Source organism: Salvelinus namaycush, chromosome 25, assembly GCF_016432855.1.
Source record: "Salvelinus namaycush isolate Seneca chromosome 25, SaNama_1.0, whole genome shotgun sequence".
In the NCBI taxonomy this organism is placed as follows: Eukaryota; Metazoa; Chordata; class Actinopteri; order Salmoniformes; family Salmonidae; genus Salvelinus; species Salvelinus namaycush.
Window position 1 is genome coordinate 10,081,521 of NC_052331.1, and position 26,697 is coordinate 10,108,217.

General features: G+C 41.9%; 2 protein-coding genes across 2 annotated transcripts; both read left to right on the forward strand.

Moving 5' to 3' along the window:
• The first annotated feature begins 215 nt into the window (after positions 1 to 215).
• prmt5 (protein arginine methyltransferase 5) lies at positions 216 to 8,815 on the forward strand. The gene is made up of 16 exons (XM_038963378.1): positions 216 to 347; positions 3,325 to 3,443; positions 3,619 to 3,704; positions 3,973 to 4,107; positions 4,249 to 4,361; positions 4,443 to 4,492; positions 4,601 to 4,764; positions 4,870 to 5,031; positions 5,840 to 5,917; positions 6,039 to 6,097; positions 6,212 to 6,334; positions 6,588 to 6,763; positions 7,118 to 7,321; positions 7,468 to 7,578; positions 7,667 to 7,731; positions 7,828 to 8,815. Exons 1-16 carry the CDS (start codon positions 250 to 252, stop codon positions 7,978 to 7,980), a joined length of 1,896 nt encoding a protein of 631 aa, XP_038819306.1. The 5' UTR covers positions 216 to 249; the 3' UTR covers positions 7,981 to 8,815.
• Positions 8,816 to 12,550: 3,735 nt separating this feature from the next.
• On the forward strand, positions 12,551 to 18,173 carry slc7a8b (solute carrier family 7 member 8b). The gene is made up of 6 exons (XM_038964333.1): positions 12,551 to 12,572; positions 13,942 to 14,055; positions 16,858 to 16,977; positions 17,288 to 17,373; positions 17,470 to 17,521; positions 17,998 to 18,173. Exons 1-6 carry the CDS (start codon positions 12,551 to 12,553, stop codon positions 18,171 to 18,173), a joined length of 570 nt encoding a protein of 189 aa, XP_038820261.1.
• Positions 18,174 to 26,697: the final 8,524 nt, after the last annotated feature.

The window sequence follows — 26,697 nt, forward strand, 5'->3', positions numbered from 1 at the left end:
ATTATTTTGAATGCAGCGTACATGATCAAGATGATCCCAAGTGTTTTTCGAACAACAGCCTCAAACTACCATAATCTCACTGGACGTGCAAGTATCGCGACAGTTCTCGAAACGTGTGAAACTGCATTCCAGAGGAAGTCATTTTGACTCTCAGCTCCAATGATAGCAAATACATGACCCGAGCCAAAATGGCGTCAGTTTCCTTTTACTAAACTGCAACTCTCTTCTTTCCCATTCACTCGGCTGACGATGGCGTCCCACAGCACAGGAGGCAGGGTGTCCTGCGGGAGAGATTTGAGTTGTGTGCCCGAGGTTGCTGACACACTTGCGGCGGTGGCTAAACTTGGGTAAGTAAACTGTTTCGCTCCAGCAATTATTTGGGGGGAGGTGGTCAATACAGGAGCCGACAAGGCTAGTATATACCATTCGGCTTCATTTCTGCATGTGATGTTGCTAGCTATTTTACTCGTAGTAGCTCGCTAGCTAGGCGAATTTGCCGGTGACGGTGAATTACCACGTGCACCATCACAATGGCTAACAACGAGATGATCCTCCTTACCACGACCTCAATATGATTTTATGAGAATACATTTGACAGTGGAGCCATGACTTTACTTGAATGTATTATCCAAGTAAATAACCTTAAACGTTTGTAGCTACAGCAATATGCCTAGCTACAGTCAACTTCATGCAATAGCGTCAAGTTATTTCAATGGTCAGTTATCATTATCAAGTCATTGACTAAGTTGTTGTAAAGATAGGGCGAGGTATGTGTGTTTATACAAATATTTTTTGACACAGATTAACTGTACTAGTTGTTCAGGCTCTAATTTTGTATCATCTTGATTACTGTCCAGTAATGGTCAGGTGCAGCAAAGAAAGTCAGTGTACAGCCGCAGCTGGCTCAAAACAAAGCAGCATGCCTTGCCCATATTAACTGCACACAAAGAACTAACAACAACACGCATGATAGTCATTCATGGTTGAGGAGAAATTGACTACTTCTCTTCGAGTCTTTTTAATAAACATCTCTGTGTTGAAAATGCCTACGTCGAGTAATATGTTTGCGTACATTTCAAACAGAACCCGCCACTATGGGTTTCTTCACTGTCCCTAAACCAAAAACCGATTTAATATTTCGTTCAGTTATGTATAGAGCCATATCGTCATGGACTGCTCTGCCACCAGAGGTTACTCAGGCAAAAAGCACGTTTAGCTTTAAAACAACATCTTGTATCAGTGTCTCTCCTCTTTCTAAATATCTACTTTAACTGTACTGTATATATGCGTATGTGTATATACAGTACTAGTCAAACGTTTGGACACCTACTTATTCCAGGGTTTTTCTTTATTTTTACGATTTTCTATATTGTAGAATAATAGTGAAGACATAAACTATGAAATAACACATTGAATCATGTAGTAACCAAAAAAGTGTTAAACAAAACAAAATAGATTTGAGATAACCCCCACCCTTTGACTTGACAGCTTTACACACTCTTGGATGAGAAACCCTCGAGTGAGTAGGTGTGTCCAAACTTTTGACTGATACTGTATATTAATTGTGTAAATATACAGTTGAAGTCGGAAGTTTACATACACCTTAGCCAAATAATTTTTAAACTTAGTTTTTCACAATTCCTAACATTTAATCCTAGTTAACAATTCCCTGTCTTAGGTCAGTTAGGATCACCACTTTATTGTAAGAATGTGAAATGTCAGAATAATAGAGAATTATTTATTTCTGCTTTTATTTCTTTCATCGCATTCCCAGTGGGTCTGAAGTTTACATACACTCAATTAGTATTTGGTAGAATTGCCTTTAAATTGTTTAACTTGGGTCAAACGTTTCAGGTAGCCTTCCACAAGCTTCCCACAATAAGTTGGGTGAATTTTGGCCCATTCCTCCTGACCGAGCTGGTGTAACTGAGTCAGGTTTATAGGCCTCCTTGCTCGCACACGCTTTTTCAGTTATGCCCACACATTTTCTATGGGATTGAGGTCATCGATTTGTGATGGCCACTCCAATACCTTGACTTTGTTGTCCTTAAGCCATTTTGCCACAACTTTGGAAGTATGCTTGGGGTCATTGTCCATTTGGAAGACCCATTTGTGACCAAGCTTTAACTTCCTGACTGATGTCATGAGATATTGCTTCAATATATCCACATAATTTTCCATCCTCATGATGCCATCTATTTTGTGAAGTGCACCAGTCCCTCCTGCAGCAAAGCACCCCCACAACATGAAGTTGCCACCCCGTGCTTCACGGTTGGGATGGTGTTCTTCGGCTTGCAGCCTCCCCCTTTTTCCTCCAAACATAAAGATGGTCATTATTGCCAAACAGTTGTATTTTTGTTTCATCAGACCAGAGGACATTTCTCCAAAAAGTGCTGTCTTTGTCCCCATGTGCAGTTGCAAATTGTAGTCTTGCTTTTTTATGGTGGTTTTGGAGCAGTGGCTTCTTCCTTGCTGAGCGGCCATTCAGGTTATTTCGATATAGGATTCGTTTTACTGTGGATATAGATACTTTTGTACCGGTTTCCTCCAGCATCTTCACATGGTCCTTTGCTGTTGTTCTGGGATTTATTTGCACTTTTCGCACCGAAGTCTAAGAGACAGAACGTGTCTCCTTCCAGGCATTTGGAAATTGCTCCCAAGGATGAACCAGACTTGAGGTCTACAATGTTTTTTCTGAGGTCTTGACTGGTTTCTTTTGGTTTTCCCATGATGTCAAGCAAAGAGGCACTGAGTTTGAAGGTAGGCCTTGAAATACATCCACAGGTACACCTCCAATTGACTGAAATGATGTCAATTAGCCTATCAGAAGCTTCTAAAGCCATAACATCATTTTTTGGATTTTCCAAGCTGTATAAAGGCACAGTCAAATTAGTGTATGTATACTTCTGACCCACTGGAATTGTGATACAGTGAAATAATCTGTCTGTAAACAATTGTTGGAAAAATGACTTGTCATGCACAAAGTAGATGTCCTAACTGACTTGCCAAAACTATAGTTTGTTAACAAGACATTTTTGGAGTGGGTGAAAAACTAGTTTTAATGACTCCAACCTAAGTGTATGTAAACTTCCGACTTCAACTGTAATTTGTCTTTTCAAAAAGTTTTATTTTAATTGAATTTTAATATAATATCTTATGTTATTGTCTATAACTGTTCTGTACTTTCATGTATTTGTATGTTTTATGTGGACCCCAGGAAAAGTAGCTGCTGCATGTGCAGTAACAAATGGGGATCCTAATAAACTAAACTAATGTTAGATCAAGTGTCAACTAATGTGTCCCATTTGTCACTTTCTCTTTCAGGTTTGACTTCCTGTGCATGCCCCTCTTCCACCCGAGGTTCAGGAGGGAGTTTGAGTTGGACCCCGCCAAAGTCCGATCAGGAGCACATACGCGCTCTGACCTTCTTCTCTGTGGGAGAGGTGAGGAGGCTACCTGTATTCATACTGACCTCAATGGTAGACAGTTCATTCTCATGCACATGCCCCAGTTCCACTGAGCACAGGAGCATCTACTTACAGGGCCATCTAAATGGCTCTATAGTATGTATATTTAATTAAGTATCAGGATATTGAATTTCACTTCTTCCTTACCCAGACTGGAACACTCTGGTTGTTGGAAAGCTTTCTCCATGGATCGAGACCGACTCAGAGGTGGAGACAGAACGCAGGAATTCAGAAGCGGTGAGTTGGACAGACTTTGGGTGTGTTCATTAACTTCCAACGTAGCAAACAGTTGCAAAACATTTCCCCAAATAACTTTTTGCAATGAGAACGACTGCTTCTTTTGGGGGGAAATTATTGGATCCCTCCCCATTTTCTTCCGTTTGGTTTAGTGAATACACCCCCGGCCTTGTTCGTGAACTAAGAAAAGTTCAAGCAGAAAGTTTTAAACCTCTTAGCTACAAGTTGAATTGTTGCTCTGTCCTGCCATCCCTCTGTCCTGTCTCAGGCCCTGGTACAGGAGCTGAACTTCTCAGCATATCTGGGTCTGCCAGCCTTCATGGTCCCTCTGAAGGGCCCTCACTGTGCCAACCTGGCCCGCGTGCTGCTCAACCACATCCAGACGGGACACCACTCCTGCATGGTGACTACAGCACTCAAACATTCTCTATCTATAGCATATACAAATTATAACTCATTCTTAATCCTTGACTTGTATTGTGACGGGCAATGTTAAGGTAAATCGGTTAACTTAAAACTAAGCAACTGGATTGTTTCATATCAGTTTTGGATCCGGGTCCCCCTGATTTCCGCTGACGACATGCGTGATGACATCATCGAGAACGAGCCTACGAAACACACAGATGATGGCAGTGATGACGAGAAGACCTGGGCCTGGTAAGTATTGTGCTGTGACCAGGGCCTGCAGATTTTTTTTAGTTTTAGTTATAAATGTACCTTCGGTTTTTCCTTTTTCAGGTGGCATTCATTCAGAACTCTGTGTGACTACAACAAGAGAATCTGTTTAGGTAAGGGAGCAAGACGGGGAAACATGTTGGGGTGGTGTTGACAAACTGATAAGTAATTGTTTTGATAAGTAATTGTTCCTGATTTGTCTTCCCTTCCTTTTGCTGAAGCCATTGAGGTTGGAGAAAACATGCCCTCCGACGCTGTGATTGACAAGTGGCTTGGGGAGCCAATCAAAGCAGCCGTTCTTCCCACCAGCATCTTTTTGACCAATAAGAAAGGGTTCCCAGTCCTTTCAAAACCCCACCAGAAAATCATCTTCCGTCTCTTCAAGGTACTGTAAATTCTAGGCTACGGCAATTGGTATAGCAAATAAAAGTATTTTGTCTTCACTCTGTCCTTGATTATGTATTTTACAAAGCATTTTCTCGTCTCACAGCTTGAGGCCCAGTTCATCTTCACTGGCACCAGTCGTCACAGTGAGAAGGACTTCCGCTCCTACCTGCAATACCTTGAATACCTCAACCAGAACCGCCCTGTCCCCAATGCCTATGAACTGTTTGCCAAGGGTTATGAGGATTACCTACAGTCTCCTCTCCAGGTATGTGTGTTGAGGTTTGCAAATAGTCATACCTACAGTACCAGTCAAAAGTTTGGACACACCTACTCGTTCCAGGGTTTTTCTTTATTTTTTACTATTTTCTACATTCTAGAATAATCGTGAAGACATCAAAACGATGAAATAAATAATGCCAAGAGTGTGCAAAGATGTCATCTAGGTAAAGGGTGTCTACTTTGTAGAACCTCGAATATTAAATATATTTTGATTTGTTTAACACTTTTTTGGTTAACACATATGGAATCATGTAGTATTTCATAGTTTTGATGTCTTCACTATTATTTTACAATGTAGAAAATAGTAAAAATAAAGAAAAACCCTGGAATGAGTAGGTGTGTCCAAACTTTTGACTGGTACTGCATTTTGTAGTGATGGGTGGGGAATTGATAGTTTGCCAATTTTGGACAATATTATATTGTTACTTTGACGCCAAGTCAAAAATATTTTTAGCTAGGTAGCGTTAGCGAGTGCTAGTTGGCTGTACCTGCGCCAAAACGCTGCTATTTTTCATCCTATAGCTTGTTCTCAGTCTTCTTTTTAACTAGTGAGCCAACTTTTTCAGCACGTATTTCCCTGACTGATCAAAACAAATTCTCATCTCAGTAGCAGACATACAGAGTGCAATATGTTTGTAGCATCAAATCGCAGTATCGCATCACAAAACTTATAGAATCGCAATACATATCATATCGGCACCGAAGTATCGTGAGGTCCCTGGCAATTCCCACCCCTATTATATTTTGTGTGTATGCATTGGATTCTTTGTCTCTAATTGTTCTCTTCCCATTAGCCCCTCATGGACAATCTGGAGTCTCAGACCTATGAAGTGTTCGAGAAGGATCCCATCAAATACTCCCAGTACCAGCAGGTAAGGAGCCTTTGATACAGATGTCTTCCCATTCTAATACACTGTAACATCTAGCAATGGTGCTGTGGCTGGTAGGGTAATATAATGAAGTACTGATTGGGTTCTCCTGATATTTCTGCAGGCTGTGTACAAGTGTCTGCTCGACAGAGTTCCGGAGGAGCAGAAGGCGACCAATACACAGTGAGTAGCTCCAACACCTACCTGTCTGTCATCTCTCTTAGTATTTATTCTCCTGACAATGACCTTCCCCCTCTGTATCTGCTGCGTAACAGTATGTATGCTCTGTGACCTTAGAGTTTTGATGGTGCTGGGGGCTGGGAGAGGTCCTCTGGTCAATGCCTCCCTGCGTGCTGCCAAGCAGGCTGACAGGAAGCTCCGTATCTACGCTGTGGAAAAGAACCCCAACGCTGTTGTCACGTGAGTGAACTCTGACCCTCTAATGGGGTTTCCATTGTTCACCAACCTCATTCAAGGAGATTATAGAACTCATTCAACATGATTACATTAATGAAACTATTTAATTAATGTATTACGAGTAATCTCCCGGTAAGGGTTAATGCTTTCTGGCAGGTAAATTACAAGACTATAATGGGACGGTTGGCAACGTTAATCTCCATTGAGCTCCACCCTCTATCTGTCTGTGAGACTGATCCTGCCACTCTATCCCCAGGCTTGAGAACTGGAAGTTTGAGGAGTGGGGCGATCAGGTCACCGTGGTGTCGTGTGACATGAGGGAGTGGGCGGCACCTGAGAAGGCGGACATCATCGTCAGCGAGCTGCTCGGGTCCTTCGGGGACAACGAGCTCTCCCCGGAGTGTCTAGATGGAGCACAGCACTTTCTCAAAGGTAGGTGTAAATATTACACTTCTGCAGTGCACCTCGTTGATATTGAAATGTCACCCTACTTACTAAAGAGCTGTGAACGGGCCATCTCTTCGCTGTTGGGTGACAACCTCGTAAGCCGTAACTCCACTCATTGTACTCGGAACATTTCATGACTAGGACCAACAAAGTTGATTAAATAATTGCTTCTGAAATGTCATTGTACATTCGTTAATGGGGAAATATGAACTTTTACTGAAAAGTTTCTGTTTTGGAGATAAGAGGTTTTCACCAGACAGTGACGATATGTCATTCAAAGCACTTTTTTGCCTATACCCTCTCTCATCCAAACTTGTCCCGATTTATCTCGTTCCTCAGATGGTGGGGTTAGCATCCCCTGTTCCTACACCTCTTTCCTGGCCCCCCTCTCCTCTTCCAAGCTGTATAATGAGGTCAGAGGGTGCAGGGAGCGAGACAAGGACCCCGAGTGCCACTTTGAGACCCCCTATGTCGTCAGACTCCACAACTTCCACCAGCTGGCTGAGCCCAAAGCCTGCTTCACCTTTGTACACCCCACCACAGGTAACAGACGCGTCAAACCCCCTTGCATGGCTAAAGCTTACACACCAACCCTCCACATCCCACCATAGGTAATACACACACCCTAGCTAACACCGGGTAACAATCACACAAGATATGTAATAAATGTACTTTCCTTTCCTTTTTAGATATGAACAACAATAGGTACCAGTGCCTTAGATTCTCTGTGGGATGTAACACGGTGCTGCATGGCTTTGCTGGATACTTTGAGACCACTCTCTACGGAGACGTCACACTCAGTAAGTACCAAAAGTGGGAATGGTGATGTTTTGAAGTATAAGATGGATGGATATCGTTAACATCAATGTGTGTGTCTGTCTGGTCAAGGTATCAAGCCGGAGACCCACTCTCCCGGAATGTTCTCCTGGTTCCCCATCCTGTTCCCTCTAAAAGTAAGTTGACTGTCGTGTAAAATGTATACTTTACATTTAGCACATTTTTATTACCCAAAAGAATGTAGTGTATTGACCCGTTTCTTCCACCTGTAGCAACCGATCCCTGTGACTCGGGATGATGATGTCGTGGTGAGGTTCTGGAGGTGTAACAATGGGAAGAAGGTGTGGTATGAGTGGGCCGTGACAGAGCCCTCATGCTCCGCTATCCACAACCCAGCAGGAAGATCCTACACCATCGGCCTGTGATGACCTCGCACACACACTCATACTCGCATATATACAGACACAATTAAACAGGCACTTTGTTGCTAATGAAGTGCAGGTAGTTTCTCTCAATGTCCAGCATTTGACTAATTGGCCTGTAATAATGAGCCTGCTCATACCATGAAACATACGGACCAGGATCATGGTGACGCTTTAGATCTGCAAATGAGAATCCAATCAATGGTTTAGATGGGACTGATTTTGAGTCTATTTTACAGTGTTATTAAGAGGAGTCAGTTTCAGGCATGGACTATCATTCAAATACAATGTTTACTGAGATTAAGTTACTTGTATAGCAGGCAGTTAAGATATCTTTAGAGAGTGGATCTCATAGACTCAGCCTTTTCTGTCTACGTGGGTCGTCATCCGTCCTCCCTTTGAAGAGAATCTGTTTTTTTTGTTTTTTTATATTGTTTCAGTCAGTCACCTGGCATCGCAGTCACACAGACTTGCCAACAGGACCTCAGCCTTACTGACAACCACACCTGGGTCAAACGTACTTGTTTTCATTCAAATACTTTAAGTGCCAATGGAATAGTCCCAAAAACGTGAACTCTGGCATGCTGAGCAAGCTAAATCAAGCGTACCTCAAGTAACTGAAAAATAACAAGTATTTATTTGGTCTAGGTCCCCTGAGCACACATTCCAAGCTACAACTCGGATGAGATGGCTCTAAATTGTCACTCAACACTTACCTGGTTACAACTCCGATACTGCAGGGTGTAGGAGGCGGGCTTTTCAGGATGTATGTTTTTCGGGTGTCCATTTTTTGTTTTTGTCTGAGCCATGTTAAGACAATAAAGACAATAATACTAGATATTTTCTGCTCTGCACCGTTTGTATGTGCTTCTTCCATTGACTTATTTAGTATGTCCCCTCCATGAGTAAAATGGCAGGCTGTGACAAGGTCCCTATTCCATTGCCAAGCATATATCAAAAGCTATTTGGAATTTCAAACTTGAATGCACGCTTGTACACAAATGTATGTCTATAAAATATATCCTCATCCTAAAGTGTCTTCTCAACAGACTACACCATTGAATGATCTACTGATTTGTGTAGTGTCCAGTAGAAGAGGGCAGAATGCCATATTGGCATTGAATGTATTGTGCATTGAGGTAAACCTATCAAAAGTGCAGTAGGTAGCCTAGCAGTTAGAGCTATGGGCCAGTAACCGAAAGGTCGCTAATATAAACTCTGCAAAAAAAAAAGAACCGTCCTCACTGTCAACTGCGTTTATTTTCAGCAAACTTAACGTGCACATATTTGTATGAACATAAGATTCAACAACTGAGACAAACTGAACAAGTTCCACAGACATGTGACTAACAGAAATTGAATGTGTCCCTGAACAAGAGGGAGGGGGGGGGGTCAAAATCAAAAGTAACAATCCGTATCTGGTGTGGCCATCAGGTGCATTAATTACTGCAGTGCATCTCCTCATGGACTGCATCAGATTTGACAGTTCTTGCTGTGAGATGTTACCCCACTCTTCCACTTGCAAGTTCCCAGACATTTCTGGGGGGAATGGCCCTAGCCCTCACACTCCGATCCAACAGGTCCCAGACGTGCTCAATAGGATTGAGATCCGGGCTCTTCGCTGGCTATGGCAGAACACTGACATTCCTGTCTTGCAGGAAATCACGAGCAGTATGGCTGGTGTCATTGTCATGCTGGAGGGTCATGTCAGGATGAGCCTGCCGGAAGGGTACCACATGAGGGAAGAGGATGACTTCCCCGTAACGCACAGCATTGAGATTGCCTGCAATGACAACAGAGTACAGGCCTCGGTGTAACGCTCATTACTTCGACGATAAACACAAATCCGACCATCACCACTGGTGAGACAAAACCGCGACTCGCCAGTGAAGAGCACTTTTTGCCAGTCCAGTGACGGTAGGTTTGTGCCCATAGGCGACGTTGCCGGTGATGTAAGGCAGGTCCTCACCAGACAACAGGCCTACAAGCCCTCAGTTCAGCCTATTGTGGACTGTTTGAGCACTGATGGAGGGATTGTGCGTTCCTGGTGTAACTCGGGCAGTTGTTGCTGCCATCCTGTACCTGTCCTGCAGGTGTGATGTTCAGATGTACCGATCCTGTGCAGTTCTTGTTACACGTGGTCTGCCACTGCGAGGACGATCAGGTGTCCGTCCTGTCTCCCTGTAGCGCTGTCTTAGGCGTCTCAGTACGGACATTGCAATTTATTGCCCTGGCCACATCTGCAGTCCTCATGCCTCCTTGCAGCATGCCTAAGGCTGTTAGGCTTTCCTGTTTCAAATTTGTTACTGGAAACTTATACATTTCCCAAATTGACCTTCTCCTGTAACATACAGTATATATATGGAACACATGTAAGCCCTTTACTATTGCCCTTACAGTTAGTCCCAGCAGGGACCCTGGGCATCTTTCTTTTGGTGTTTTTCAGAGTCAGTAGAAAGGCCTCTTTAGTGTCCTACGTTTTCATAACTGTGACCTTAATTGCCTACCGTCTGTAAGCTGTTAGTGTCTTAACGACCGTTCCACAGGTGCATGTTCAGTAATTGTTTATGGTTCATTGAACAAGCATGGGAAACAGTGTTTAAACCCTTTACAATGAAGATCTGTGGTTACTTTGATTTTCACAAATTATCTTTGAAAGATAGGGTCATGAAAAAGGGATGTTTCTTTTTTTGCTGAGTTTATATATTCGACAAGGTGAAATATCTATCTGTGCCCTTGAAATCTTGAAGCAAGTGAGGACAGCAGACTGGGATAGGGAGAGATTGAAAATGTCCGTAATCACTCGGTGCGTGTACGCAATGTGTGCATGCATGATCAGTGTCATTATGGCAGTCAGTCAGAATGACATGTATAAGATGCATGTTTGTTTTTTTTACCAACTCAAAGTCCGTGTTTAATGTTTGTCTCTGTTTGTGTGTGACCTTAATAAGGTTTTTTGCAAGAGTTTTGTGATGACTGAGTGGCTCCTGTTATGAGAAAAACAAACCGCTAGCTGTGGCGTTCTAGTTGAGTAATATGTAGCCTCCACCCAGAAGACATGGTTGACTCCATGTTGTCTGTTTTAGAGGAACCTGTTTTGTCTCTTAGATCAGTCTAGTTTCCAGACAACTCACAAGGTAACACTGGCATTATTAAGTGTTAGTGCTATAATGTGATGGCTACTTAATCCCCTCCTATTTCATTTATTGGAATACTTTCTATCATTCTACTTTCGCTTGAATTTCCCCAAACTAATAGAAACCAAAATTATTAAATTGAATTGAGTTAATACCGACATATTCTTACAGTAAAATAATACATTGACACCCCGGCCATGTTGATTGGTTCGAAATTAGCATTTCAAGCAAATGGTGTTACATTTTTCATTTAGCCAGAAAAAACAGCTGTCGAGTGTGCTTGACAACAGGATGCTGGAGATTCTTCATTTTAAAAATCACGGCAACTCGGAGAATGATGAGGTGGGTCAATCACTCTGTCGATTCTTTTAATTTGAGGCTGTCAGATTGCAATGGCATAGGCTATATTGTTAACATCCAATCTGAATCGCACTCATAACTAGGCTATATAATGCATACATGTTTTAAACAAATCAAATCACTTTGGGACAAATGAAAACAAACTTGTCATAGGCAAGTTATATTGATCTGGCACAACAAGCGTTCTTGGAAATAAGTAGTTTACGGATACTGTAAATTGCTTGACATTGCCAGCCTACCATTGTTATTTTCGATGTGCACCAGCCGGTGTGTACAGTAGGCGTACAATATTGTCTTCAGCGGCCTATTTCTGCTAGTTGGAGCAGGGCTAGCTGGTTGCAGTCCTTATTTATGAAGTGATGTAGATTTTAATAATAGCAGTAATCTCAGTGTAATCCACGAACTATCTGACTGGCAGGAAAACGCTACGTTAAGGCACGTCTGAACGCCTTCTATTAGTTGAATATAGAGAATAACTTGACACTTGCCATTTGGAAATGTGTGTTTAGTAGTTCAGGAGCTATGACTTTTATTGTTTTGCTATAGACCCACATAAACATTTTTTTTCCCCTCCATTAGTGCAAGTAACATGAAACTGAGCTAGGTCGTACTGCAGCTGCGCATTTCATCCAACAACAGCAATCTTGGATGACCGACGGTCCTAGGCAGCGGGTTAACACATCGGCAGACGGGGATACCCCTTCCTCGTAATCCAGTAAAGAGAGCTTGGGAAGAGTGGCCCTGAAGAAAGAGATTGGCTTTGTCAGCGCATGTGGAATTATTGTGGGTAAATCATTATGCTCATCTTTTATCCTATCTATAATGACTTCCTCAATCTTCGTGTGACCACCTGAGATCCAACCTGACATGGATTTTGTTGTTGTTGCAGAACCTAGCAGAGTAAAGAACCTTTCACAGATTGCACAGTTAACAGTGCTCATTTCACAGCTGATCTGAACAATATCTTCAAAACCTCTTTTTACAGTCTTTTTTCTTTACGGTCCAGACTACATCCTTCGGACAGTTTTTTTTTGTCATAGCAAGAAAGGGCCCAACATAATGCATTATGTGCTCGTATGAGTCGTGTCTATTTCACCAGTATGTGGATTTGTTCTAAATGGCTGTCACAGAGCAGCAGCCACCCCACCCACATGCAGAGAAAGTAGATGAAAAGTAATCTCACTAATGCTTGGCCTGTGTAGCGGCTGTACTTTACATCATCAGCATGGATCAGCATAGTGGCCAAGGCCGCACCATTCACAAGAAGCATGTTGCAAATCTCCTGCACCGAGACAAGATAATAACCTCACCCAGTTCTATAAAATAGGCTACACCAGGGCTCGCTCACCCTGTTCCTGGAGAGCTACCCCCTGTGGAGCAGTTGCTCTTCAGGGAAAGGGGGGCACCTAGTCAGTTGTCCAACAATGTATTCAACTGAAATATGTCTTCCGCATTTAACCCAACCCCTCTGAATCAGAGAGGTGCCGGAGTTGGAAAGCCCTGGGCTAGACCGGTGGGTCTATTTTGGGGGAAAACCAAGATCTTTACTGGATAGCTGTAGAATCAGAAACTTCACAACGACAACCATTCTCTCTGCATGTAGAGCTAATCTTTTAGAAGGACTTTTGCAGTCTGAGTGTAACGGATGTGAAATGGCTAGCTAGTTAGCGGGTACGCGCTACTAGCGTTTCAATCAGTTACGTCACTTGCTCTGAGACCTGAAGTAGGGTTGCACCTTGCTCTGCAAGGGCCGCGGCTTTTGTGGAGCGATGGGTAACGCTGCTTCGTGGGTGTCAGTTGTTGATGTGTGCAGAGGGTCCCTGGTTCGCGCCCGTGTCGGGGCGAGGGGACGACGTAAAGTTATACTGTTACATTGATGCTGTTGACCCGGATCACTGGTTGCTGCGGAAAAAGGAGGAGGTTGAAAGGGGGGTGAGTGTAACGGATGTGAAATGGCTAGCTAGTTAGCGGGTACGCGCTACTAGCGTTTCAATCAGTTACGTCACTTGCTCTGAGACCTGAAGTAGGGTTGCACCTTGCTCTGCAAGGGCCGCGGCTTTTGTGGAGCGATGGGTAACGACGCTTCGTGGGTGTCAGTTGTTGATGTGTGCAGAGGGTCCCTGGTTCGCGCCCGTGTCGGGGCGAGGGGACGTACTAAAGTTATACTGTTACATGAGTCTGGTCAGATAAACCTGGGAGAAAATGTGACATCCCAGGCTGTTCCTGAGCCTGATCACAGTCAAGCAGTTGGTTGTTTTACGCTGCTGCCCTGTTTTGAGCTACCGTATTAACCCAGATAATGAGATCTTATGTTTCTGAATCACAACCAGTAGTCTGAAGATGTAGTTGTTGTGTGTTGATCCTGATATAAATGAGGAAGAGGAAAGTGAGTATTACTCGCCTCTTTTGAAAGATTGATGCAGCATTTCCACCCCCCTAATCCTCCCTGTCTCTGTCTTTGTCTCAGGTAACATAATCGGGCCAGAGATCTTTGTGAGCCCAAAGGGCGTTATGGAGAATGCCAGCTCTGTGGGGTTGGCTCTCGTCGTGTGGATTGTCACCGGAGTGATCACAGCCATTGGTGCACTATGCCGAACTGGGCGTCACTATCTTATTTTTATTGAATTTTTTATATTAACAACAAATCAATACAGAAAGTACATGAGGGAACACAAGTATATGTAGATTATATACAATGGACAATCGAGCTAGGGGGTACAATATCACATTACAATTACACAAGGACATACATACACTTATAATTATTTTTTGTTAGAGTATTTAATTGTCTTAAAATACAGTTCAATTTCTTTTTGTAGGGTAAGAAAAATATTTTTTTTGTTTGTAAATTTACATTTGTGAATATGAAATTTGGCCAAAAGAATAATGAAATTAATTTCATAAAATTATCATCTTATTTCTTATCGTATGTAAAGAATCCAAGCAGTACATCTCTCCACAATAGTGTAAAGTCTTCATAAATGTGTTCAATTATAAATCTACTGATGTCTTGCCACAGTTTTCTTACATGAATACAATGCCAAAAAAGATACAACACCTGGGCGTCACTATCCCCAAGTCTTGAGGAGACTACTCATACGTCAAGGACGTCTTTGGAGGACTTGCCGGGTGAGGGAAATGCATGGTGATGAGATAATGCATGTGGGTCATTCCACGAAATGAATCCATTTTGGATAGTGTAACTTGGTGGGATAACTTTTTATTTGACAATTCTGTCATGAATAGCACATGTCCAACTTAAAGGTCCCAAATAGTGAAAATCGTGTTTTTCATCAAATTGGATATTTGGATGAAACCAGTTCATAGTAGGGTGACCCAAGTATGAAAAATGACTGTAGCTGGTACATTTACACAGTTTATCATAAAGTAAGTAGTCCCCCCTTCCCCCATGTCATTTTATACACCAATGGTAGCATTTTATAATCTGAACTAATTTAAATATGTATTGTTAACACCTTAAAACTGTCATCAAATGTGCGCATCATACGGCTTTGTTTACAAACCGTAAAATAGCACAAGCAGAACGATACTGGTAACTAACCCCTTTTCATCTGTGTAGTGACTTTTAGCTAGCAAGCTACTTACCAGCATGCCGTAAAAAGCTACCTGTTTTGTGACTGGATGACAGTGTTCATTTAATGTTACACTATTTTCCGAAGAATGAAGACAGTGGCTGCTTTTCATAATAGGTGGACAGGCTGCACCGAAAATTACAATCATGTCACGTGTGTGTGCAGTGCACATTTCGAGCAAAATTGCCATATCAATGGGGGAGAACATTTGATGGGTCTTGCCAGGAAGCTAATCCTGAAGGCGGATTCTGTACCATCGTGATCAGTGGATCTTGCAAGCGCTGACCAAAATGTAAGTATCAGAGTTGAATGAGTCTGACACTGTTTTTTAAAATTTGTGAACGGTGTATTTTCTGAAACACCTGATATTCACTAAATGGGTTTTCCTTCTTCCTTCTTCCATCCCTAAACCCCTTAGTCTGAGAAATGCCAGCACACAAGTTGACACGAAGGAGTTGTCCACAAAAGGAGTTGCAGGTGTGTATAGTATTTGTAATTTACCCCTGAAAATCATATTTTGACATTCCATTGTGTGGGTTGTTGTCTTACAGTTTACGTAGCTTGTGTCATTGGGGATAATAGTGTTGATTAAGGGGGGGGTTAATATTATTTCACTTTCCACTATCATCAACTGTAACGTTGCATTTTAGAAATACAACATCTACTGTCTGCACAGCCTGTAATGTTTTTGAAAGTGGAAATGGGTAGTGAATTTAATCTCCTTTTATTTACTGCTCTGAGATATGATGCTATCAATTTGTGTAGTGATCTACTCATTCTACAATGTGTTTTCTGGTATTTTTTTTGTCAATATTTGGATGTGCATTTTTTTGGTGAAACATTGCAGTGTGTGTATTTGGAATATGTGTGCCTGAAATGCTCAATTGATTTGAAACTGACTGACAGCATGTTGGGTCCGTCTTCACAGCATATCCCGCTTCTTTACCTTGGTAAAGTCGATTTTGTATGACAGTATTCCAGCTGTGATGGTTGCCTGGGAAGCTGTGCAGAACAGGCTCCTGGATCTCCTCTTCAACGAGGTCACCCTTGATCCAGCACTGTATGTGGGGGAGCTGTCCATCGCAGAAGCCCTGGGCCTAGTGTGAGAGGCCTGACAAGGAGGAAGCCATAGCTGGATTTGTCTCCGGCTTCAATCTTGGCAATGACTGAAGCCAAGTGCATGACTGAAGCCTGCGTAATTGAAGTGAGGTACATGGGTCCCCCTCCTCCCCCGCTCCCCTCCCATCAATCTCTGTAGTTGTTGCATTTGCTTAAGCAATTAACTTTTACGTCATATGATATCACATTTTGTTACTTTTTATAGATTTTTTCAAGCATTCGAATGGGAGATGAGTGTTACAAATTGTACAAATATGAGATCCTGCACACTGTAGGGTGGCCAGGTGCCTAAATTAGGCTCTATGCCTCTAATATATTTGTTTCTCGTTCAAATGATGTCTTACCATTATTTCTCATGGGTGTTCATGTTGATCAATATTTTGGCTATGTTGGCCTATTGTAAATTAGCAAATAAATGTCTGATCAATACATTCAATTCTGAACATATTGTCATTTATAATGCTATTTACTCATTCTTGTGAAGAAGTATACTGAACAAAAATATAAACGCAACATGTAAAGTGTTGGTTTCATGAGCTGAAATAAAAGATCTGAGAAATTTTCCATATGCACAAAAAGCTTATTTCACTTAAATTCTGTGCACAAATGTATTTACATCCCTGTTAGTGAGCATTTTACTTGGGAAATGGGATAACATTAAACAATTCTAGTCTGTCCACCCACTGTGATCTACCCCACCAACCAGGCTGTAATCATCCTCACCTTCTCCAACTACATCCTGCAGCCACACTTGCCCTCCTGCTTCCCCCCCCAGAGAGTGGCCTCCCTCCGTCTGTCTACGTGAGTCCCTCAGAGAACTACAGCATCAGAGGTCATTCTTGCAATTATCTACCAGAAGATCACCCAACAGTCAGAAACAAAAACAGTCCAGGTAAACGAGTGCGCTCTGAGAACGACACATTTCCGTTGTCTGTAACATGGACAATAAAGATTTGAGGTATATTTTTTTTATGTCAGTTTTGTTCTCTCTTTCTCAGAATTACTCCCATATTACCCAATCTAGTATAATGTTACTGTAGGCAACGTGTGATGTGTTGCTGAATGCTATTTTGTGAGACTCTTTTCCTCCCTTCCTCACAGTTATGCTGACATGGGTGAACTGCTCCAGTGTACGCTGGGCCACACGTGTTCAGGGTGTCTTCACTACTGGGAAAGGGGGATACCTAGTCAGTTGTACAACTGAATGCATTCCACTGAAATGTGTCTTCCACATTTAACTCAACCTGAATCAGAGAGGTGCGGGTGGCTGCCATAATCGCAAGCTACTGGCCTGGGGGCTTATCATCATTATGGCCTTTGTGCAGATCAGCAAAGGTAGGCTCTCCCTGTCTCTGTCTCACTCATTCAATTTATGTATCTGTAACTGTTTATTTGTTTTATCACTCCACATTTACATACTCTGTAAGTCGACTCTGGGCCCACTTACAAACTTTACAGCCTTAATCTTTGTCTCCCCCTGCTGGACAAAGTGTCTGAGGCACTACTAAGACTGAACAGCTAGTCGGCTCTGTTATTCACCCAGAAAATGTGAAACACTCAGTAGTAATCACAAGATGTGAGAGGGGGAAAGTGGCTAAAGAACCTTAAAGTAGTGCCAAAACACCACAATACTGTTAACTCGTGCTTTCCGGGGGATTGCATTATCCTGATGTGAAAGAGGGGATTAAAATCCACATACCTCTTCTTCCCACTCATAATCCCTGACCACGCTCCATACATCCGGCCAAACTTAATACACACACACACACACTGATTCCACCACCCACCCACTCTGTGTTGTGTGTACCCAGGAAAGTATTACTGTCTGGAGCCGGTGCATGCGTTCGAGACTTTCCAGCCCTACGACATTGGCCAGATAGCCCGGTCCTTCCTGCAGGGTTCCTTTGCCTACGGGGGATGGAACTTCCTCAACTATGTCACAGAGGAGCTTGTCGACCCCTACAGGTGTGCTAGAACCCCAACTTGACCGAAATCAATGTGACAAAAATACATGACCCTGTGGTCACATTTCAGTTCCTTGTTCTTCCTGTGCAATCTTTTCTCAATTTCTGTCCCTTGTATTTCATCTCTCCGTGCCACTACATCTATTAATAACCATGTTTCGATCCAACCTTTTTATGCAAGTAAAGTTAATGTCGGATAATAAATGTCACGACAGGCCTGATGAAAACGGTCAATTTGTCTGTATACTTTCCAAATGTTGACTAAACAAATTTATGCTAGACAAGGTGGGATCTTTTTGTGTCTGTAAAATGTATTATGTGACAAATGGCTGTGGAAATGCCTTTATGCTAAGATATTGATATAATAATCCTGATACTGTTGTGTGGTCCTTCCACTACGACTCGGGAAAGTATGCCGTTTATAAGGCTACAGATGAAATAAGTTATAATGAACTTCACAGGGTGGTGAAAGTGCACAGTGATCGTGATGCTCCTTTCCAATAGATATCGAGAGTCTTATTCTGGTGACATGAATCTGACATGCTGTTTGACAAATACAAATAATCTCGCTCTTTTGTCCATAATAATCACATTTTGTAGGTAGCCTACCCGCACTGTATCTGCAAGCTGTTGGCTAGAGCGCACGTACCAAGACCAGATTGGGCACATTCGCAATATAACACAAACATTTATTGTGACAAATCGGCAGAGTTTAAAATGCGGTGGAAACCCATTTAACTTGTATTTTTATTCAGTACATGGGAATTTAGCTGCAAAAGTTAATTTGATGTACACTATGTCATCACGCACTTTTATCTGCGACAAGTCAGTTTGATGGAAATATCTCTCTGGTGGGAAAATGTGCATATTGTTTTTATGCAGATTTTTGAATATTTGCATGAAAATCTGTCGCCAATTGAATGGAAACCTACTGCCTTACTTTAATATCCAATTTGTCATCACCTGTATATTTTAACAATGGACTGTTTCTTCATTCTTTGTGTGCCCAAAAGCAACAACTGTTTTTCCAGTTTCTCAGTGCTGACTTTGTGTTAATGTTGTTCTTCTCTCTCTCTCTTTCTTATTCAGGCTGTTTTTCGCTGGAGCGAGGGAAGGCCATCTCCCTCGACTCCTGGCCATGATTTATTTGAAACGCTGCACCCTGACCCCAGCCCTGCTGTTCACTGAGTCCTACTTACTCTACCTGACAACAACGCATCGCTCTTCCTCAGTCTCTCACACGCACTTACACATCATCAAATATATGATACCAGTTCACTCTGTGCCTCTCTTTCTATGTACTCTGATCTCTCAAGGGTATACTTTTAATGCCCAATTAGACTGGGAAATTAATGGATCTTTTTTTGTTCCACCTCCCCTATCTTATTTTCAGTGTATATCATCCATACTGATGCTGTGTACCAGTGACATGTACAGTGCATTCGGAAAGTATTCAGACCCCTTGACTTTTTCCACATTTTGTTACGTTACAGCCTTATTCTAAAATTGATGAGAAATGTTTTCCTCATCAATCTACACAAAATACCCATAATGACAAAGCAAAAACAGTTTTTATTTTTACAGAAATATCACATTTACATAAGTATTCAGACCCTTTCCTCAGTACTTTGTTGTAGTATCTTTGGCAGCGATTACAGCCTCAAGTCTTCTTTGGTATGACGCTACAAGCTTGGCACACCTGTATTTGGGGAGTTTCTCCCATTCTTCTCTGCAGATCCTCTCATGTTCTGTCAGGTTGGATGGAGAGCGTTGCTGCACAGCTATTTTCAGGTTTCTCCAGAGATGTTAGATTGGGTTCAAGTCCGGGCTCTGGCTGGGCCACTCAAGGACATTCAGAGACTTGTCCCGAAGCCACTCCTGCGTTGTCTTGGCTGTGTGCTTAGGGTCGTTGTCCTGTTGGAAGGTGAACATTCACCACAGTCTGAGGTCCTGAGTGCTCTGGAGCAGGTTTTCATCAAAGATCTCTCTGTACTTTGCTCCGTTCATCTTTGCCTCGATCCTGACTAGTCTCCCAGTCCCGGCCACTGAAAAACATCCCCTTGGCATTTAGGCCAAAGAGTTCAATCTTGGTTTCATCAGACCAGAGAATCTTGTTTCTCATGGTCTGAGAGTCTTTAGGTGCTTTTTGGCAAACTCCAAGCGGGCTGTCATGTGCCTTTTTCTCAGGGGTGGCTTCCGTCTGGTCACTCTAACATAAAGGTCTGATTGGTGGAGTGCTGCAGAGATGGTTGTCTTTCTGGAAGGTTCTCCCATCTCTACAGAGGAACTCTGGGGCTCGGTCAGAGTGATCATCAGGTTCTTGGTCACCTCCCTGACCAAGACCCTTCTCCCCTGATTGCTCAGTTTGGCCAGCCGGCCAGCTCTAGGAAGAGTCTTGGTGGTTCCAAACTTCTTCCATTTGAGAATGATGGAGGCCACTGTGTTCTTGGGGAACTTTTAATGCTGCAGAAATGTTTTGGTACCCTTCCCCAGATCTGTGCCTCGACACAATCCTGTCTTGGAGCTCTACGGACAATTCCTTCGACCTCATGGCTTGGTCTTTGCTCTGACATACACTGTCAACTGTGGGACCTTATATAGACGGGTGTGTGCCTTTCCAAATCATGTCCAATCAATTGAATTTACCACAGTTGGACTCCAATCAAGTTGTAGGATGATCTCAAGGATGATCAATGGAAACAGGATGCACCTGAGCTCAATTTCGAGTCTCATAGCAAAGGGTCTGAATACTTAGGTAAATAACGTATTTCAGTTTTTCTTTTTTTTTTCTTTCTTTTTTTTATAAATGTGCAAACATTTATAAAAACCTGTTTTCGTTTTGTCATTATGGGATATTGTGTGTAGATTGCTGAGGATTTTTAAAAATTGAATACATTTTAGAATAAGGCTGTAACATAACAAAATGTGGAAAAAGTCAAGGGGTCTGAATACTTTCCAAAGGCACTGTATACCCTTATCAACTATGTGGGCTTCATAAACAACCTTTTCTATGGGGTCACTGTCGCTGGGCAGATTGTGCTGCGCATCAAAACAGCCAGACCTGTATCGGCCTTTATAAACTCTCCATATCTGTGCACTGAATCCTGTTGGACAAGGTTATTGCCAGCTTGCACATTTTGTGAGGAGCATGATTTTGATAGGAATGCTTGACTGCAGTCAGGACAGTATTGAGTAATGGGTCTACTCTTGTTACATGCTGACACATGCACAATGTCATCATGTTCAAAGCAGGTTTTGTGTTCTCTGTGCATTGTGTTTGTATTACAATTAATTGAATGTTTGTGTGTTAGATGCATAGATTAATTAATTAATTGACGAACGGCATTGTGTATAGCAGGGGTCTGCAACAGGCTGCCTGCGGGAGATTAAAAAATATATTTTGTGGTTTTAGTTTTTTGGTCAACAAAGACTATAAAATCACTAGAAATTCATGTAGAAATCGAAGTATTCCCACGAATAAAGAGACGTGATCGTGTCTCAATGTAACCAAGGTATAAAATGATTGTTCTTTTCAAATACAACCTATTTTTGGGCTTAATTGTGGTCAATTGTCCATGTACAAATTATTATCATTATGTTCCGGACCCCAACCATCTGCTCTGACAAAAATCGGCCTGCGGCTGAATCTATTTGCCTGCCCCGGTGTATAGTTTGTGTATAGTGTGCTTGTGTATAGATTGTTGACTGTCGTGTCATCGGGTGAGCCCGGTGTGGCCAGTGATCTACCTGCTGTTCTGGGCCTTCCTGCTCGTCTGCTCGCTGTACTCTGAGCCGGTGGTGTGTGGTATCGGCCTAGCCATTGTGAGGATTGAAAATATGCTTGGCCTATAATGGGGGTGTCTGTGTGTGTGTGCTGGAAGTAACATTTTGCCCCAGATAGTGTGCTGAGAAGCTGTGGTTAACCTTGAGCGGGAACAGTATGTTTTCCATGCAGGTGTAAATAGCTCAACAATGTTGCAGAACTGTCTGACCTCAGTTTCTAGGGTGTGGGCGTGTAATCTACACAGCAACAGCGCCGGACAGTTGGAGCGCCAGGGGCTGGGACCAGCCTGTGCGCCAACGATAGGTTGAGTGAGTCTAGACCACGCTCAGCCTCTACTTTGACAGGCCAGCTCAGAAGCGGGAACTAACTTTGTCTTAGTATATAAGAAGAACTCTGTATGAATAAGTTAGTTCTCTGTTCTGCCCTGCGAGGTGTTACAGTGAACCCGTATATATGAAAATTGCATTTACCATTTATCACTTGAGTTTAATAAAAGTACTTATAGTATATTCGGTGACTCTGAATCACATTTTATTCTGATACCAGATTTGATTGACGCAACCCTTTACACCATCATCTGGAGTCCCTGTCTACTGGGACAACAAGCCCCAATGCTTCAACACTTTCATGGGTATGACAACCATATTCAGTACTGATGAGGCTCATTACTAGGACCCCGAGTTCTCCCTGGTCAGGTCATGTGGTCAGGACAAACTTGAGGACCTAGTGAAGTAGCTCATAACAGTTTAATTGTATTAAATCTGTCTTTTATTTTTCGCTCTTTCCCAGTAGCAGTGTGTGGGTAAAATCAATGGGGAAGTTAAAAAAAGCCATATTACAACCTGTGTTGTGATAATTGTGTTGTTTATTCTATAACCTGTTAGTTCATACGCCTTGCGACCGTGATATATAGGCCTAAGGCCGAGACAATAAGACACAGTGGCAGAAAAAATTCAACCACACCTTTTATTTCGTCACAAAACCAGAGCGCAAAACTGGTGAAGTCCACAAAGCATTTTGCATGTAACAAACAGTTACATGACCTACAGCATGGTCAAGCAAGTTTATGTTTATGACATTTTCGGACCACTAAACAACTATTGATTTAGAACCACAGAGAGTTACCGCAAGTCCCAAAGAAAACAGAAGCTGCCTCCACTATTCCAGCACCATTTCAACGTCAACATTTCAACATCATCAAATCACCAATGCTTAATCTAATACAGTGACAACTAAAAGATACCAAAAACGATTTAGTCCAATCTATGTAAGCTAAATATGATGTGACTGTCCATGTTTCTGACTCACCCGACTTGTAGAGAAACGCCAATGCCATCATCCTCTCTTTCATGTTGATGAAGCGGTTTATCACTCTGTCATACAGTACACAAATTTATTTGTTGTTGTCTTAGGCTAGCGAGCAAGCATTTTAGCCAGGTATCCTAACTTATTTTCATGGGCAACGTTAGCTACTTAACATTAACCTTCTACATCTAGCTACATATTGAACTTCCATCCTCTCAGGCCAGGGACACAACAATGTACAAATTAATGGTTGGATCAGAATTGCCATTATAATCATTGGCCAGTAGAGAGAATTAAGTAAAACCAGGAGTCCAAATCCCAATCTTCATCCATGGCTAATTTAGGAGAGGGCAAATTTTAGCTAGCTAGTCCCTTGAGGACAACAACACAATGAGATGCAACAATTCAAGTTGTTTCTGTCAATGACGTATGCTCTCATTGCGATTTGATAGGAGTGACGCCAAATCCAAACTGGCTTCCCTTGACACTTTTTTTTTTGGTGCACCAGGACCAATCACAGTTGAGCTCACTCAATTATTTTATACTTTTTTTCTATCAAGGGAGGCCAAATGCTCGCTGGCTTCCTTTGCATTCAATGCTATGGGCAGCAACAATGTCATACTCTTTTGGACCAGACAGCATCAGATAAATGGCCTACACATACAGAAACAGAGGGGCACTGTTTTGTTCGTTCAGATGCTTTCTCCGGTGAGATGCATTCAGCCTCTTGCGAATTGAAGGACAATTATGAAACACAGAGATGAAAGATATATTATTGGAAGTATTTTATTCAATTTTTTTTGTCAATTTTTGGAGGAAGCCTGGCTTCCCTTGGCATCCATGAATACACTTTAAGACTTTACACTATTGCCTCAGTGCAATACTACCTCCCATTCCCAGGAATCTGAGGTGCAATGTCAATATTGGACGGATAAATGTATTTTTTTTAGATATTCAGATGTAACGATCATTTCTCGTAGGACAGGTTTCCCTAACTCTGTCCTCGAGAACCCAGGGGGAGCATGTTTTGTTTATTGCCCTAGCCCTACACAGCTGATTCAAATAATCAACTTATCATCAAGCTTTGATCACTTGAATCAGCTGTGTAGGGCAAAAATCTAAACATGCACCCCTTGGGGTCTCGAGGACTGAGTTTGGGAAACGTTGCTGTGGGATCGATTTAATTTTGGGGGTCAATTTTGTATTGTCTTATTTTGGTATCTGTTAGTTGTGCCAAAGTTGTTATTATGTTTAAGAGTTGTATTAAAATGTATTGTCTATCACAAGACACCAAAGAAATTGTAATTCCCTAAATGTTTTACTGTATTTCTTTTGTTATCATCCCTTTTCATTGGCTTATGTTATGGTTATACATGAGTGTAATATATTTTCTGGAGTCTGTTCTTCAACATACTGTATTGTAGAGGGCAGGTGTATGGAAAACTCCTGAATGATCACATCGTTTTATGTGATGATAAAGCCACTTTAAAGTTCTCTCTCCCACAACTTGTCATTATGCATTGATGTTCAACATTTTATTTTTCACTCTTGCAAAATAACTAGCATGACCCACTAGCCCTTGATCATGACGCTCATTCCATTACATTACACATAAGAGTCATTGGACGAAGGAGTCTTCTGTAGGGGGGAGTTTTGTTAATAAGATCCCCGACGCTCAGTCTGAACTTTAATATGCATCACTTGCGGTACGGTTTTGGAAGCATAAGGATGTTTTATCTTTCATATCAGCGAGAAATAACAATACAAAAAAAAGGTTAAATTGATACACATTGTTAGGGTTCCCACATGGCCCTATATCCATGTTACAGCGCTTGTTTGCGGACAATGGAAGACAAGAGATCGACCTGTGCTAATTAGCTATTCAGCATGCGCCGAACACCTGTGTTTAAGCGTAACTCGGGAAGGGTAGCAGAAGTGTAGTTTCGTTGGATGGAGGCACCCATTGATGTATGGATCTGTGCAAAACTGGATCTTTTTTATTTGAAGGATTCTTTCTCGCTGATGAAAGATAATGCCATATGTTTCGAAAGCTATAGCGCAAGAGATGATTATTGACCTTTCTTGACGTTAAAACTCAGCTTCGGGAATTATAGTTCACATAAGGCAGTCGCGGGTGACGTTAATGGCTGAGAACTGTAGTGAGAAGGCAGAATACTGCCTAGTTTTCCAGAGCTAACATGACCCATGCACTGAATGTAATAATGAAAATAATTGATTAATAATCATGTATTTTTGTTTGGCTGTACACATTTAGCATTGATTGGCATTTTTGGTATTACAGTGGTGCTGAGCTCTAGCTATTTCCTTACACTTTCAAGTTTCATTACCCTCTTGTATTCTACAATACCAATACAAACCTGCACTGAAACACACTAACACACAGTCACGCAGATTGACGAGGGCAGCATTTTCTGAGCTAAACTGACCAAGATGCACCTCCAACAACACATAAAACCTCACTGAATTGTGCCCCAAAACAATTACAATTTCTCTCAACCAGTGGCGTATGGGCTTTTTAGGTGAGCGCTGATGCCGCCCTGTGATGAGCAGTAATATTTTACATGTCCATTCCCAGCGCTCCTCTCCAGAGTGATGTTGGAAAGTCCCAAAAATAATCTATCATAAAGCATGTAGCAGATATAGCCAGGGTAAAACATTCACAATAGTTAAAGCAAAATGTCAAGAACTTCAGGCCATTACATCACTTTTTATCATTACTGCATGTCAGAGTCATGAAAAATTTGCGAATGGACTTGAAAATGAGTGGTACAGACTAGAGGTCGACCGATTATGATTTTTCAACACCGATACCGATTATTGGAGGACCAAAAGAAGCCGATACCGATTAATCGGACATTTTCATTTTTTTTGTATTTTTTTTTTGTAATAATGACAATTACAACAATACTGAATGAACACTTATTTTAACTTAATATAATACATCAATAAAATCAATTTAGCCTCAAATAAATAATGAAACGTTCAATTTGGTTTAAATAATGCAAAAACAAAGTGTTGGAGAAGAAAGTAAAAGTGCAAAGTAAAAGTATTGCCAGTGTAACAATATGTGCCATGTAAAAAAGCTAACGTTTAAGTTCCTTGCTCAGAACATGAGAACATATGAAAGCTGGTGGTTCCTTTTAACACATTCTTCAATATTTCCAGGTAAGAAGTTTTAGGTTGTAGTTATTATAGGAATTATAGGACTATTTCTCTCTATACCATTTGTATTTCATATACCTTTGACTATTGGATGTTCTTATAGGCACTTTAGTATTGCCAGTGTAACAGTATAGCTTCCGTCCCTCTTCTCGCCCCTACCTGGGCTCGAACCAGGAACACATCGACAACAGCCACCCTCAAAGCATCGTTACCCATCGCTCCACAAAAGCCCTGGCCCTTGCGGAGCAAGAGGAACAACTACTCCAAGTCTCAGA

What these genes read in the sequence shown, in the direction of transcription:
- prmt5 (XM_038963378.1), top strand. Translation starts at nt 250, where the DNA reads ATGGCGTCCCACAGCACAGGAGGCAGGGTGTCCTGCGGGAGAGATTTG. An exon ending in CGGGACACCACTCCTGCATG is followed by an intron (nt 4,108 to 4,248) that starts GTGACTACAGCA and finishes GTTTCATATCAG; the next exon opens with TTTTGGATCCGGGTCCCCCT. An exon ending in AATACTCCCAGTACCAGCAG is followed by an intron (nt 5,918 to 6,038) that starts GTAAGGAGCCTT and finishes ATATTTCTGCAG; the next exon opens with GCTGTGTACAAGTGTCTGCT.
- slc7a8b (XM_038964333.1), top strand. Translation starts at nt 12,551, where the DNA reads ATGAGTCGTGTCTATTTCACCA. An exon ending in GAGTCGTGTCTATTTCACCA is followed by an intron (nt 12,573 to 13,941) that starts GTATGTGGATTT and finishes TCTTTGTCTCAG; the next exon opens with GTAACATAATCGGGCCAGAG. An exon ending in CTTTGTGCAGATCAGCAAAG is followed by an intron (nt 17,522 to 17,997) that starts GTAGGCTCTCCC and finishes GTGTGTACCCAG; the next exon opens with GAAAGTATTACTGTCTGGAG.